A 15,213-nucleotide genomic window follows, 5' to 3' on the forward strand; every position below is an offset into this window, starting at 1 on the left:
TCGGCTTAAGTGTTGGCTTAAACCCCTAGCCCACCACTCTCTTCTCTTTCGTGCTTCCTCTTCTGCTTCATCCCCCTCTTCCTTTTCCAGTCTAGAGCTTGCCACATGACCAGGTAAGGTGGGGGCCTTTGGTACACCATGTCAGGTGCCAGGAAGTCTTGGGTGGGCCGTGGGAGATGGACATTCTTTCAGCTTGCAGGACCTTCTGTCTTTTCAACAGTAACCCTGAAGTCCAGTGCTAGCTGGATTACTGCAAATAAATCTACCTTCTGTCCATACACCCATTTTATACAGGCAAAACAGACAGATAATCTGCCCCAGGGAGTATACAGTCAAAAACAAGAGAGGGAGGGAGGGAGGGAGGAATGTAGGCAAATGCCATTACTCTCATTGAAACTTGGCTACAGTTGGGAATGAAGATTAAGAGGGAATAAGTCAAAAACCAAGTGGAAAATGTGGGCTGTGAGCAGGGATTTGAAGGGAGGGAGGCACCAAGTGTATTCAAGGAAAGTGTTCAAGTACAATACAGGGGACAGCAAATGAAAATGAGTGGAGAATCTGGAGAAGCAAAGCTGAGCAGCCGAACATAAGAACAGCCCCACTGTGTCCTCCAGAAACTTGTCCAATCCCCTTTTAAAGGCATCCAGGCCAGATGCCGTCACCACATCCTGTGGCAAGGAGTTCCACAGAGCAACCACATGCTGAGTAAAGAAATATTTTCTTTTGTCTGTCCTAACTCTTCCAACACTCAATTTTAGTGGCTGTCCCCTGGTTCTGGTGTTATGTGAGAGTGTAAAGAGCATCTCTCTATCCACTTTATCCTTTCCATGGATAATTTTGTATGTCTCAATCATGTCCCCCCTCAGGTGTCTCTTCTAGACTGAAGAGGCCCAAACGCCTTATCCTTTCCTCATTAGGAAGGTGCCCCAGCCCAGCAATCATCCTAGTCGCTCTCTTTTGCACCTTTTCCATTTCCACTATGTCCTTTTTGAGATGTTGCGGCCAGAACTGGACACAATACTCCAGGTGTTGCCTTACCATCGATTTGTACAATGGCATTATAATATTAGCTGTTTTGTTCTCATTACCTTTTCTAATGATCCCAAGCATAGAATTGGCCTTCTTTACTTCCGCCGCACATTGGGTCGACACTTTCATCGACTTGTCCACCACCACCCCAAGATCTCTCTCCTGATCTGTCACAAACAGCTCAGAACCCATTAGCCTATATGTGAAGTTTTGATTTTTTGCCCCAGTGTGCATGACTTTACATTTACTTACATTGAAACGCATCTGCCATTTTGCTGCCCATTCTGCCAGTTTGGAGAGATCCTTCTGGAGCTCCTCACAATCACTTCTGATCTTCACCACTCGGAAAAGTTTGGTGTCATCTGCAAACTTAGACACCTCACTGCTGAACCCTGTCTCCAGGTCATTTATGAACAGGTTGAAGAGCACCGGTCCCAGGACAGATCCTTGGGGCACACCGCTTTTCACCTCTCTCCATTGTGAAAATTGCCCATTGACACCCACTCTCTGTTTCCTGGTCTTCAACCAGGTCTCAATCCAGGAGAGGACCTGCCCTCTAATTCCCTGACTGTGGAGTTTTTTCAGTAGCCTTTGGTGAGGGACCGTGTCAATCGCCTTCTGAAAGTCCAGATATATAATGTCCACGGGTTCTCCCGCATCCACATGCCTGTTGACCTTTTTGACATGCCTGATTCTCCACATTCCACCAGGTTTCTGTTATGCCCACTATGTCAATGTTTTCCCTTGTCACCAGACATTCCAGTTCTCCCATCTTTGCTCGGAGACTTCAGGTATTTGCATAAAAGCATTTGTACATGGAATGCCCCAGGATGGGCTGCTTATTAGCTCCTTTATCCCAGAATCCTCTCATTGTGCCAAACTGTCTATCACATCCCATTGTGCTACCATTCCCAATTTCTTCTCCTACTCTGTCTTTGCTTTGTTGTTCTCTAACTACCCCATCCTCGTCCCATAGGGGTGAGGAGTCCCAAACCGGATGCCCCTCTGCTCCTGTTGGCTTTCCCCCAGGGATCAGTTTAGAAGCTGCTCTGCCACCTTTTTAATGTAATGCACCAGTAGTCTGGTTCCATTCTGGTTCAAGTGAAGCCCATCCCTCTTGTACAGGCCCACTTGTCCCAAAACGTTCCCCAGTGCCTAAAGAATCTAAATCCCTCCTCCCTACACCACCATCTCATCCACACATTGAGACCCCTGATCTCCGCCTGCCTAGCTGGCCCAGCACATGGAACAGGTAGCACTTCAGAGAACGCTACCTTTGAGGTTCTGGCTTTCAGCTTCCTACCTAATAGCCTAAATTTGGCCTCCAGGACCTCCCAGCTACACTTGCCCACGTCGTTGCTGCCGACATGCACCACAACCGCTACCTCCTCCCCAGCACTATCTACCAGCCTGTCTAGACGAGAAGTGATGTCCGCAACCTTCGCACCAGCTGAAATTATAATATGAAAATGCACGTTTGGGGGATTGGTAGAGAGCGGAGGAAAAGTACTGTATAGGAGATTAGGCACATGGGTGTAAATAATATGGCATGCACCTTCTGCACTGCAGGACTGTGATTTACTGGGTTTTTAAAGGAGCCAATATTGGGGGAGGGTGTCTTATAATTGCTGGATGAGAAGACATTAAAAGTACAGTTGGTATCTTGTGAGGAGGGGACCTGCTGGATTAAGTTTGGGGCTGCACCCTCCACCTATTTCTTCACAGAAAACCCATTGCAACAGCCTGCTCATCACAGCCTGCAACACAGCCCTCCCCTTTTCCATCCCACTTCATGCCAATTTTGACAGAGGAGGCTCCAGGGTATGCCAGGGGAGACCAGCTTCCCTGTCCCTAGGTGTCTGGCTGTGGGAAGCTCAGCCTGGCACCGGAATGTACTCATACCCCTCCAAGAAGCCAGGCAGGGATCTCGCCTTTCAAGGGTTGACTTCTGGGCCCACATCCAGGAAAACTGGGGGGGGGGAGTGCCTGTCCGCACTTCTGCATGCTTGCGAAAGGGAGGGAAGTTGGCCAAACTGTTCCCCTCACCATCTGAACAGCTGCCAGCTGGGTCCGCTCAAGGGGAGAGGTTCTTAACTTCAGGGGCTGGTAACCCTTGAAGGGGGACCCTCTGGCTGGTTATGCAGACAACACAAATTCCGAGAACCTTTATTGGCATACAATGCAGGCAACACATTCCATATAAACTCATGCCCTGCCTTGTTCAAGGATTATTCGGTTTTCATTTAACCATTTAAAGGTGAGGTGTGGTTGATTAAATGATTAATCTTTCTTCCCCCCCCCCCTTCAAACAATTTCATCTTCATTGCTGCATGTTTGACCCAAATGAACCCTCCCCCCATTAGGACAGAAGGCTGTCTAGGGGTGCAGTATCCTACTTTAAATAATCTCTTATCTCAGACTGTTAGTTCTGTCCAAGTAAGTCTTAATTTGGTCCACAGGGCTCAATCTGGGAACCTGTTCTGAAGGCAGTATTCAACCATAAGATGCAATGAGTGTTTCTGAGCATGTGCAAAATGTCTTTCTACTGCCTAGCTGCCTTATACAGCTCACCAACACATACACCTGGTGTTGTGCCAAAGCCTGAATCTCAGAAGCTGAGGCTTCTAGGGAGTCTTTCACCACAGAATCTCTCTATCAAGAATTGAGCATCCTGTGGGCATAATTTTCCATCTTGAGTTTAAGCCTCTGTTTCTAAGTACTGGTGGAGTTCTTTTAGGCTGCGGAAAGCTAGAGTATTCTGTGCTTCTTTCTCTTTGCTCTTCACAGGGAGAAGTCCCAGAATTTGCCAGGGAGTGATGCAAAAGAATGGGTGTCACAGATGCCTCTGCCCCTGCTAGAAAGCTCATTAGCAGTCTCTGTTGGGGTAAAGAGGCTTTATGTTTCTTGGTGGGCTGGTATGGGAGTGTCATGAACTTCCTGCTTACATTTTCATGGTCAGGAGAGGTGGCATCACGAAGGCTTCAATCTTTATTGGAGCACACAGGACTTTGGTTTCCTGGCACATTGGGATGGAGCAATAAAGAGCCAGCTGGGCATGTTGCACACTTTGCTTTGTAAATTTTATCTGCCTGTATTTTGCATCCAGAATGCCAGCTTTAATCTGAGCTGGGCTGAGCCCAGCAAATCTTTTATCAGTGCCAAAGTTCTACCATGAAGTATAATAATAGAGAGGAGGGCACCTCTGAGCATGAGCAGAATTCATTTCTCTCACTCACAAACTGTGGCTTTTAGCCCACATATACAGCAGCATTCACTAATGCACTGTCCTCTCTTCCTTGCGAGCTAGACTTTCCACAGCCATGGCCGTGGGTCAGACAAACTACGAGGCCAACTGGAGCAGCAACTTTAGACAGAGGATGGGGGGGATGCCCATCTCTGTTGCCACCCCTGCTGCGGCTTCATTCCTTGAATTGGAAAAGGAAGACAGAGAGAAAAAGAAAATACAGTGAAGAGGAGTAGAGAGTGCTGAGCTAAAAGTTTGGACAGTGGGAGGACCAGAGGCTGGTACATCCTTGGGTAAGAAGAGGCAGCATTTGGCATGCTGTCAGGAGGGCTTGGGCCCTCCATTCCTTTCATTCGAGCACCCCAACATAACCTTGTTTCATTACATGCCTGTTTCCATGCACTTCCACGCATTTCCACTTCCTTCATGCGCTCAGCACACGCTTTTATGCTCTGAATCTTCTTTGTACACCAAGAGCATTTGCACTCCTTCTTCCCTTTTAAGCACAGTGTTCCACCCTATAAGGGGCACTGCTCCTTGGCATGCTCTCCAGGTTGCTTAATTTGAGCCTAGAACTACAACCAGCGCAGTGCGACAGCCTCCCAACATCAAAGCAAGAAGTATACTCTTCCACCTGGGGAGGGAGCGTATGTCAACTTTCAGGTCGCCGCAAAAGGAACTGTTTAGAGGCATACAGCTATGTTTGGGAATTGTGCTTTGAAGCTGAGAGGATAACGGTGTGGGTTTGATTTAATCAGTAATAAAATGGTATGGTTAACTAGAAGATTCTGGAGAAGGGTGGATTGAAACATAACCCGTAATTAGGGCTAGTCCATTCAGGAGGCTGACTGACATGGTTTCCTCAGGCAGCAGATTGGCAAGGGATGCCCACCTCCATCTGCATATTTTGGATTGAAAAAATAAGAGGGGGTGGGGCAGGAAAGGCAGTGAAGAGGAAAGGACAGTGGTGTGAACTCCTCTCCCCCAGACTTCCTCTTCTGCTCTGTCCCCTTTCCAAACCCTGGGGGAACAGAGGCTGACACAACACCAATTAACGGGGCAGCATGATGTGGTATGCCACATCAGATGCTGGGAGGTCTTGAGCCGGCCCTGCCCATGGTGAAGGCTACTGTTGAGGGCGGCAGGTGCAAAACGTAGTTAAGGGCGCAGTCCTAATCCACTTTCCAGCACCAACATAAGGGCAATGCAGCTCCAAGGTAAGGGAACAAACATTCTGTCACCTTGAGGAGGCCTCCATGAGTGCCACCCAACTGCAGGATGCAGCACATGCCCCTTTGGCAAAGCTGTGACAGTACTGGAAAGTCGGTTAGGATTGGGGCCTAAGATTGTCTTTTGAAAGGGCACCCAGCTGTCCTGTATACCAGCAGTCCAGCATTTTATTGGAGCATCACCTTACTGGGGACTTAATTTGGAGTATCTTTTGAATGGCAGGGCACATCTGAGGTGAGATAAGAAGTGGTTGCTTTTGAGCCATGTGCAAAGATTCTTTTTTCAGATGCGGTACTAGAACCAGTCTTGAACCGGATGCTAGAACTATTGCACATTTCAGAGTGAAATAGTAAAGGCTGCTGCGTCAAACGGTAGGTGACCCCATGCAGTCTTGAGTCCTGGCATCACTCCTGATGGAAATGAGGCACTGTTTGGTACACTCCACCACCTCCCGCCATGGTATACCGGTATGTCCACGGTATACATGGACACTCTTGTTCCTGCGCCACTCCCCTCTTATCACAAAAGACCCACAGTCCCCTCACACCACCAGTACCCCTCCATTTCATAAAATGAAGGCCAAGACATCAGATTAGAAATATTTCTCTTTATCTGAATAACGACATTTCCAGTAACACAACCCAGTATTCTGAGCTGGGAAGAAGGGATGATGAAAAAGGTTCCCATGTGCCCCCTTTATACTCAGGGTAGGGAAATTACCTCTCTCTCTCTCTTTCACACACACACACACACACACACACACACACACACACACAATTCTCCGGAAACTTCTGAGGAGGGCAACAACAAAATTTCATAGGATCAGGGGTGAGATCCCCCTGCTTTTATCCCTGCTTAGTCCTCAACTGAATAATACACTCTCTTGTGGTGAGTTGACAATTCACCTAATGCTTTTGATCTTATCTTATTTTGGCTACCTTATCACATACGGTTATCACGTATGGCATTCTTCCCCAGAAATTCACCACAAAATATTCACGATCTTTTTGTGGTGGTCTTTTTTTTTTTAATGCATGGAGTGAGTACCGTTTAGATTGGGTCCCGCTCTGTCCCCAAGACAGGGCTGGAAGCCAGGACACCTTAGTTCTGTTCTCAGCTCTGTGAAGGGAATGGGGCCCACGGAACATGCATAGTTTCGAGAGGGACTTTCCTCACAGCGCTGGCTGAGGCCGGCTGTGGTCAACAGGAAGGGAGCAGTAAGGAGGGCAGCAGCTCTATCTGTTTGTCCAGACCCCTGGGAACAGCCAAATCCTTCACAAATTATTAACCAGAGAGCAAATAGTTTGAGGCACGACCAGGTCAGGGTCTCTTGCTACATCCCCCCAGCTGCATTCACTAAGCCAACCTCTGTTTCTAACTCTCCATTTAGTTCTGTCATTCCTATACAGGCGGCACACATCGAGCCCTGTGGTGAAGTCTGTCCTTCCCTCCAATTTCCACTTCCTCATGATTTGATTGTTCCTTATGTCAGGTTGAGACTCAGGTTGTTTTTTCTAAATCCCATTTGTTCTTGAATTCCCCCCCCCCCCACACACACACATCATTAGCTCCCCCACTCTTCCAAACAACCAAGTATCCATTTCCCTAGTCTTCCCCCCACCCCAATGTTAATTCCCCACATACTTTGGCTTGCCATTTTCCATCACTTCCTGCCATTCTTGAGCAAACTCTGTCCAACTGTACACAATGAGCATTATGAAATGGTCAGTTTTGCTTCCAGTTTCGGCCATGTTATCTTCAGCTGTTTTGTCTGATCTTGCTTTTCACAGGTACCTTCCTCACTGCCCTTATTCCTGCGGCCATTTTAGCCATTAACTTGTCACTGTCCTGCTCTCAGCTCACTCAACTGCCACACGTCTGTCCTTACAATCGCCTTGAGTTTGCGGCTGCACACATCGCTGTCATCATTGTTTTTCATTCTCTTACATTTATGTCTGTTCAATTTTTCTCAGTCTCCGACAACAGTCACTGCCCCAGACACAGAAACACTCAGGGCCCAATCCTATCCAACTTTCCAGTGCTGATGCAATGCAGCCCCAAGGTAAGGGAACAAAAGTTATTGCTTATAATAACAAAAGTTATTGCTAACTTCAGGATGCAGCACACAGCCCATTGGCACAGCTGCATCAATGCTGGAAAGTAAGAGAGGACTGGAACCAAAGAAACAGTCTCTCTCTCTCTCTCTCTCTCATACACTCACTCACTCACTTCAGAATTGCCAGATATCACATCTCAACCCAGACGAACTGGCTATGTTCTCTTGTGGCCATCATATAGTCTTGGGTTGACAACTCCTCTCAGGTTTTGGGCATAGCACATCCAGCAAGCCTACTCCACCAACACAATGACTAAGGCTGCCACTCATACATAGTCCCGTTTGTCAATTCCACTTCCTGGAGGTGCAGTGGATCTGGCTGGGGCAGAATACGCAATGCGGGGTGGGTAGCGGTCCTCTCGTGGCGGACAAGAGCAGCACAACAGTGACCCACCAAGAAGGAGAAGTGCAGACGCTGCCCAGCCGACATACAGGGCAGCCCCCAGCTCTCTCTTGAGGGCCTCAACAACCAGAGGGTTGTAGAAATCGCGGATGATGGTGTTGGCAGACCAGGACACGGGGATGAGGGTGAGAAGCCCTGCGATGATGAAGATTGAGCCGGAAGTGATTACAATGCGAGCCTTGGCGCCCTCGTCTTCCACACAGTTGGTGCATTTGGCTCCCACAATGCCCACCAAGAGGGCCAGGATGGCCAGCAGCACAGAGATGACCATGAGGGCCCGGGCAGCTTGGAGGTCTTGAGGCAGGGCCAGCATGGAGTCATAGATCTTGCATTGCATCTGGCCAGTGCTTTGCACGATACAGTTCATCCACAGCCCTTCCCATATGATCTGTGCTACAACAATGTTGTTGCCGATGAAAGCCGTGACCCTCCACATGGGCAAGGCACACGAGATCAAGGTCCCTATCCAGCCAAAAACGCACAGGGCCATGGCCAAGATCTCCAGCCCTGCAGAGGCCATTGTGGATGGCCCTCACTCTTTAGCCTGGGAGGCACACTACCACCACCCTCAGGGAGGGTCAGGGAGCAAGTATTATGGGGCGGTAATGCTGAAAGACAGGTTGTCCTCTATGTACGCAGACAAGGATGCGAATTCAAAAAAGCAATCTTCAAATTGAGAGATTCAACACCAGGCATCAGTATCTTTCCCAGCAGAGCAAGTTCAGGCTATAAGTCCTGGAAGAATATTCCAGCAACACACAAGACCAGAAGAAGGGATTCTGATGGCGCTCCTCTGTGTAATCAACTCTCTTTGCGGGATCAGCTGGCAGTATCGCTACAGAAGAGGCCTTCTTGGGTTACCTGGCTGCAAAGCCCAGAAGATGGCGGTTTACAGCATCCAACAGATGGTTCATGAGGTGGGACCATCCGTAAGATATCACTTTTTTTTTTTTTTAGCTTGACTGGAGACAGGATGGTCTAAGAACAGGCAGGTGAGAAACTAGTAAAGTAGAAAAGCCCAGCCAGAAGCAGGAGACGGGAGCTGGAGAGATCTACCATCTTCTCTGTGCTTCCAACAGGCTGCTTGTTGTTGAATTGTTCACCCTCACAGGTACCTGCTGTTCTCTGGACGGATCCCGTGGGAGCCTGTTCTTAGGGGCGGGTTATATGAACCCCCAACAGGTGGGTGGGAGGGGCAGGCAGGCCAAGGAGAGCAGGGCATTGGGGACTCCATGGTAACAACAGGCTGGGTGGTGCTGTTGAAGAGGGAGTTTGAATATTTCTTTATTTTCTGTTGGCTCATTGGGAAGCTGCCCGTTCTACAGGAGAAAGGAGGGGGAGAGGGGAAGCAGAGAAAAACAACCAGGGGTGGAGAGAGGGAGGGAGAGGAAGGGGGGGGAATTAGTGCCCTCAAATTTCTCTCAGAGAGAATTACAAAGAAGTGAGATCCATTAAATATTTGTTACCCTGGCCGATTGCATTCCAGAGTGATGCAAGGAACACTGCACGCACCGTGAGGACTCTTGAAATAAACACACACTCCTGCACGGACACACACGTCATGCTTGTTTTATGAATGCGGCTCGCACTAGGTTGAGACAGGTGAATAACAGTCATCATCATGCTTAGCCTTTGAGAGCCAGTGCCATGGAATGGATGGACCTGGATTTGGGAGAGCTGGGTTTCACTCGCCAACATACCTGCCAACACTGCACAAATGCAGGCATGCTCATTGTAGCACACCAAGGGCCCAATCCTATCCAACTTTCCAGCTCCAGTGCAACCCCGAGGTAAGGGAAGAAATGCCCTATACCTTGAGGAGGCCCATGTGACTGACCCCCCCACTGCAGGACGCAGCACATACCCCATTGATATAGCTGCACCAGCCCTGGAAAATTGGATAGGATCGGGCTCCAATTCTCCTACCAAGGCTCCCTGCCCCAATCCTGAAGTCTTGTTCTCTACACCTTTGGTATGCTGTTTATTCATCCATTCTGCAATTGTCTGTTCACCAGTTAAAAGCAGGGAAAGTGTCTGTCCTTGTCATTAAAGGTACCACAGAAGAAAGGAATTGTCCTACAACAGATTAGCAATTATTCACAATATTCTCAGCAAGCGTAATGACCGGAAGGGCTGTGCACAAAATGGTATCTTTCATGTTCACGGGCACACACATGTATGTGTATGCTCACCTGTGAGTGTAAACTTCTAGAGACTCCAGGGAGGGGGCTAAACTCTGAAGGATGACAAGACTTAGCAACTCATGCTAGCAACACTGTCATAAAACATTCCTCAAAGGCAAAACAGGAACAGTGGTTGACCAGGGACAAGGACCAGAAAATGGACACTGTCTCTGCTAAAGAGTTGGAGCGAATGTTCCACTCTGCCAGGATGCTTGCTGGGTAACCTTGGACCAGGCATTCTTTTTCAGTTTAACCTGCCTGACAGTATTGTGACACTGAAACAGGAAAGCCCTAAGAACATAAGAAGAGCCTCACTGGATCAGGCCAAAGGCCCATCTAGTCCAGCTTCCTGTATCTCACAGTGGCCCACCAAATGCTTCAGGAAGCACACAAGACATAACCTGTGTCCTGGTGCCCTCCCCTGCATCTGGCATTTAGAAGAGGTAGCCTACTTCTAAAAACAGGAGCTTGCACATGCCTGTCATGACTTGTAACCCATGATGGAACTTTCCACCAGAAATTTGTCCAATTCCTTCTCAAAGGTATCTAGGTGAGATGCCATCACCACTGCCTGTGGCAAGGAGTTCCACAGACTTACGCTAATTACACGCTAAGTAAAGAAATATTTTCTTTTGTCTGTCCTAACTCTCTCTCTCCCAACGCTCAACACGCACATACATGTGCGTGCATGTGAACACGAAAGGTACCATGTCGTGCATGTGAACACGAAAGGTACCATGTCGTGCATGTGAACACGAAAGGTACCATGTCGTGCACAGCCTGCCCTTCCAGTCATTGAGCTTGCTGAGAATATTCTGAATCATTACTAATCTGTTGTGGGCCTTCCCATGTATGCACCACCCCTTAGCTCCTTGAAGGGTTGGAATAATATCATTATTATATTATTGTATAATATAATACACATAATTAGCATTTCTGTAATGCCTACTTACTTTTTCTGTTATTTGCTTTAGGTACAAGCCACCCAAAAAAGTTATCTGCAGCCCAATCCTATGCAGGTTTGCTCAGTCCGTTGAGTTTAATGGGACTTCCTCCCATTTGGTTAACCATTTAGTTAAATCAGTTAAGCGGTTGTAATTCAGTGATAGGGCACCTGCTTTGTATGCATAAGGTCCCAGGTTCAATCCCTGGCATCTCCAGGTACAGCTGGGAAAGGTCCTTGTCTGATACCTTGAAAAGCTGAGCTGCTGTCAAAAAATGTAAACAATGCAGAGCTAGAGAGATCCATGTGTGACATTACAAAACAGCCCTCTGTTGGGGCATGCCTTCCCCTCTGATGATTAACCTGGTACCTCTTGAACTCTGATGCCCCCAGCACCTACCTTCACACCCTCTTGAGCTGAGCCAGCCTTGGCCTATGGCAGTTCAGAAGCAGGCAGCCCCAGGGCTCCTTGCTTTTTCTATAAGAAAATGGTGTCATTTTTTGAAGCAGGACTACTCAAGAAAATTTATAGCTGAGCTGGTTTTAAAAATAAATAAATAAAACATCTCACTTATCAGCTGCGGTTGCCATCTTATCACATTATTTCAAAGTTATGTGTGCTCAGCTTCCTTTTTATCAGACTTTGGGAACATGACTCAGTTTGACTTGGAGACAAAAAGAACCCTTTAGGCTGCCTCGCCCTTTGGCCTTGTTGCCCTGGACTGGCGCTCCGAGATACAGGACACATAGCAGACTGTTTACCTAGAGTGCCTGTGCAGTTCAGTGAGCTCAACAAACGCTCCAGAAGACAGTGCCCCCCCCCCCCCCAATAAAAAGGATAAAAACAGAGTCTTGAGTGGCTGGTAATGTAAAACTATTTTTTAATCTCTTAAAGTTAGGTGGGTCCCAATGTATTGTTTTAAAAAGTGGGTCCCAGTGCTAAACGTTTGGGGATCACTGCTCTAAAGCAATTCACCTTTTTGTGCCCTGCCAGCCACTTCTAACCTGAATCATGGGATCCATTTACAGTGCAAGCCTATGTAGATTTACTCTTACATAAAACCAACTGTGTTCAGTGCAGCTTACTCCCAAGTAAGTATGAGTTGCAGTCTTTAAAAAAAAATGTACATGAGTTTTACTGCTTATTATATAACAATAAACTAACAATTCCACTTTATCCTCTCTGCCCCACCTCCAACATGCCACAGATAAAAATAAGGACACCTTGTCTTTGTAACTTTCGTTCTTATGCCAACAATTAAAACCTGAGGGCTTCCTCATATGAAGAACATGGGAAGCTGCCAAATACTGAGTCAGATCAGTAGGCCATCCAGTTTAGTACAGTCTACTACCCTGACTGGTGCAGCTCTCCCAGGTCTCAGACTGTGGGGGGGGGGGGTCTTTCCTGACTCTAGCCCAGGAAAAATAGGTATTCTACCATTGACTGAGTTATGGCATCTCCCCTGTCAATCATAACACCTGGTTGAGGGCTCTTTTCCACCCTCTGTACATACATTGACCTACCCTTCAACTATTCCTATGTATCAGGATTATCCCTGATAATCAGTATCCCTGTTTTGTTTCTGGTTTTGCTTCCTAAGGATATCCCTTTAAAATGTCCTTTATGAAAATTGCTGGTGTTATACTCCAGAGCTCAAAGCCCTCCTCCATTTCTCTATTCGTTACATTTCTGTAGATTTTTCTTTTCCGCTTGGCCTTCCCTTCTTAGGGCCCAATCCCAAAAGCTCTTATTGCCAGCACTGAGCTCCGGCATGGGCTCTGGGTGTCGTAAATGAAAGCACAGTATTACTCCCCAAGCCTGGGAGGGGGGGGGACCAGCAGAGCCCTGCCCCACCAGATCCTATCCTCCATGTTGGGCTGAAAAACCTAACACAGGAGTTCTCAAGTCTGCACCAGCAAAATAACGGGCACAGACTTGAGAAGCCCCATTGTGGAGCCTGGGGCTTTCCTCGGAGGAAGGGGACAACAGTCCCTCCCCCCCCCCGACATATCTGCCGGCTTCCCAGCGCCCGCAGGATAGAGTGGTCACCATTTTGATGCCAGTATTCCTCTGAGCACTGGGAAGTATAGGATTGGGCCATTAGTTCGCTGCTTTAGGGTTTTGTATTATATTCCATATTTGTTTTAATTTTTTTATTGCACTGTTATGTATAATTAATTAATGATTTTTTAATGAACGTAATTTTAATAGTGTGATCCATTGGCATTTGATTTGCTTTATTGCTTTAAGTTTTAATGTTTTAATATTGTTTTAATCTTTTACTTTGTATTGTGTTTTAATGTTGTAAGCCCCCTTGGGTGCCCCAATGTGTGGTAAAAAGGTGGACAGAAATTATTTAAATAAATAAATAAAATAATTATTTTACAACTATCGCACTTTATATTTCATCCTTAGGTACCATTTTACTGTTCACTGCAGCTGCTGCTGTCTGTTTTGAACTCTTGGTCATATATTGCAGGACAATGGTGTTTTTCTAGTATATCTTTAAGCAAAAGAACAATTTCTTCCTTCGTTTTACATCCATAGACGACAGACTATTGCCGTCAACAAGCACAGAATACCACAGAGAGAATGGAGTGGGAATGGACAGACAGGCATGAAGGATCTTCTTTGGGTTTTTTCCTAAAACTCCATACATTCAGAATTAGAAACCAGGGTCTGGGCACATGCCCAATGCAATAATTGGTTCCCAGTTCCAGAACGGAGCTTTCTGTCCAATCACACAAAGATCCACTCCTGGTTCCTCCGCAAGCTCTCTCTTTGTCAGCAGCCCAATCAGGGAAGGGAGCCTTTTTTATTGTTGCAGTTAAGTTTATTAGTTTGTTTTATTTTTTTTTAAATATCTATCCCTCAAAGCATGTTTTGAACGGCAGATATATTTAAAAAAAAAAAACTGCCCATAAAACCACCCATAAAGTGAAAGCAGTCAAGGAAAAACTCATAAACCCGCAAAAGTGATGCCAGTGCCAGGTTGATGGGGAGCTTCAGCCAAGTGCCTCTGTGGGCCCCCCTAGCAGTGGACGGGGGCAGCCATGCTGGCACCATTTAAAAAAATTAATCTATAATGCCCCCACTGTTGCATTATTATTAGGGAGAACTGGGTCTACCTGGACCAAGGTAGAATGTACCTGTTTTCCCACAAGTACATTGGATCCTGGATTTTCCCCATTGCAGCCCTTTCCCTCCACTCCACTCAGTTATCAAGCTGAGAAGAGGGATGGCAGGCCCAGCCCAAGCCCTCCCCACAACCAGGGGAGATCTCTGGGGCAGGGAGAATTCCCACAATGCTCTCTAGCTCCGCAAGAAACCAGTTGTTGTCTGTGGTTTGGAAGCAGGCCAGGCCATTTTTTGCCCAGAGAAGAAACGGCTCATCTTGGAGGAGGGGGGCATCTCTCTTTCATCTTGCCCCAGGCTGTTTCTCTTTCAGGACATCGGATTAGCCAGGGTGTTGAAGATGGTGTGGGAGAGACTGGGTCTGAGTCAGCCAGTGAAAGTCTATGGCAGGAGATTGAGAACAGAGGAAAGGAAGAACTCTTTCACATGCCACATGATTCATTTATGACATTCGCTACCTGATGATGGGTTGATACCACGAACTTAGATGGCTTAAAAAAGGGATTATATAAATTTGTGGAGGATCAGTCTATCAGTGGCTATTAGTCATGGGAGTAAAAATAATAGGACATAGTGTTTGTGTAACATTTTGAGTGTTCTGAACATTTCACATGCACTGTCTCTTGCATAATCCTTACAAACACACTGTCTGTTAAGTATTATTGTCCACCTGTTGCAAATAGGGGTGTGAGAAGGAATAGCTTTCCTAAGGCCAGCTAGTGAGTTCACGGCAGAAGTGAGATCTGCACAAGGGATTTTCTGAGTCATAGCCATTATGCTATATTGGCTCTCACAGAACTTCCATGTTCAAGGGCAGCGTGCCGCTAAATGCCAGTTACTGGGGAAGGGCTATTGCCTTCATGCCCTGGGTTTATGGGTTTTCTGGAAGCATCTGGGTGGCCAATGTTGTAAAGTTGAGCCAGGAGGAC

The 15,213-nt window shown here is 47.1% G+C and overlaps 1 protein-coding gene across 1 annotated transcript; it reads right to left on the reverse strand.

Moving 5' to 3' along the window:
• Positions 1-7,885: 7,885 nt before the first annotated feature.
• Positions 7,886-8,542, reverse strand: LOC136651631 (claudin-9-like). Its single transcript, XM_066628211.1, has one exon. It carries the CDS (start codon positions 8,540-8,542, stop codon positions 7,886-7,888), a length of 657 nt encoding a protein of 218 aa, XP_066484308.1.
• Between the last annotated feature and the right edge of the window lie 6,671 nt (positions 8,543-15,213).

Source organism: Tiliqua scincoides, chromosome 5 (assembly GCF_035046505.1).
Source record: "Tiliqua scincoides isolate rTilSci1 chromosome 5, rTilSci1.hap2, whole genome shotgun sequence".
Classification (NCBI taxonomy): domain Eukaryota; kingdom Metazoa; phylum Chordata; class Lepidosauria; order Squamata; family Scincidae; genus Tiliqua; species Tiliqua scincoides.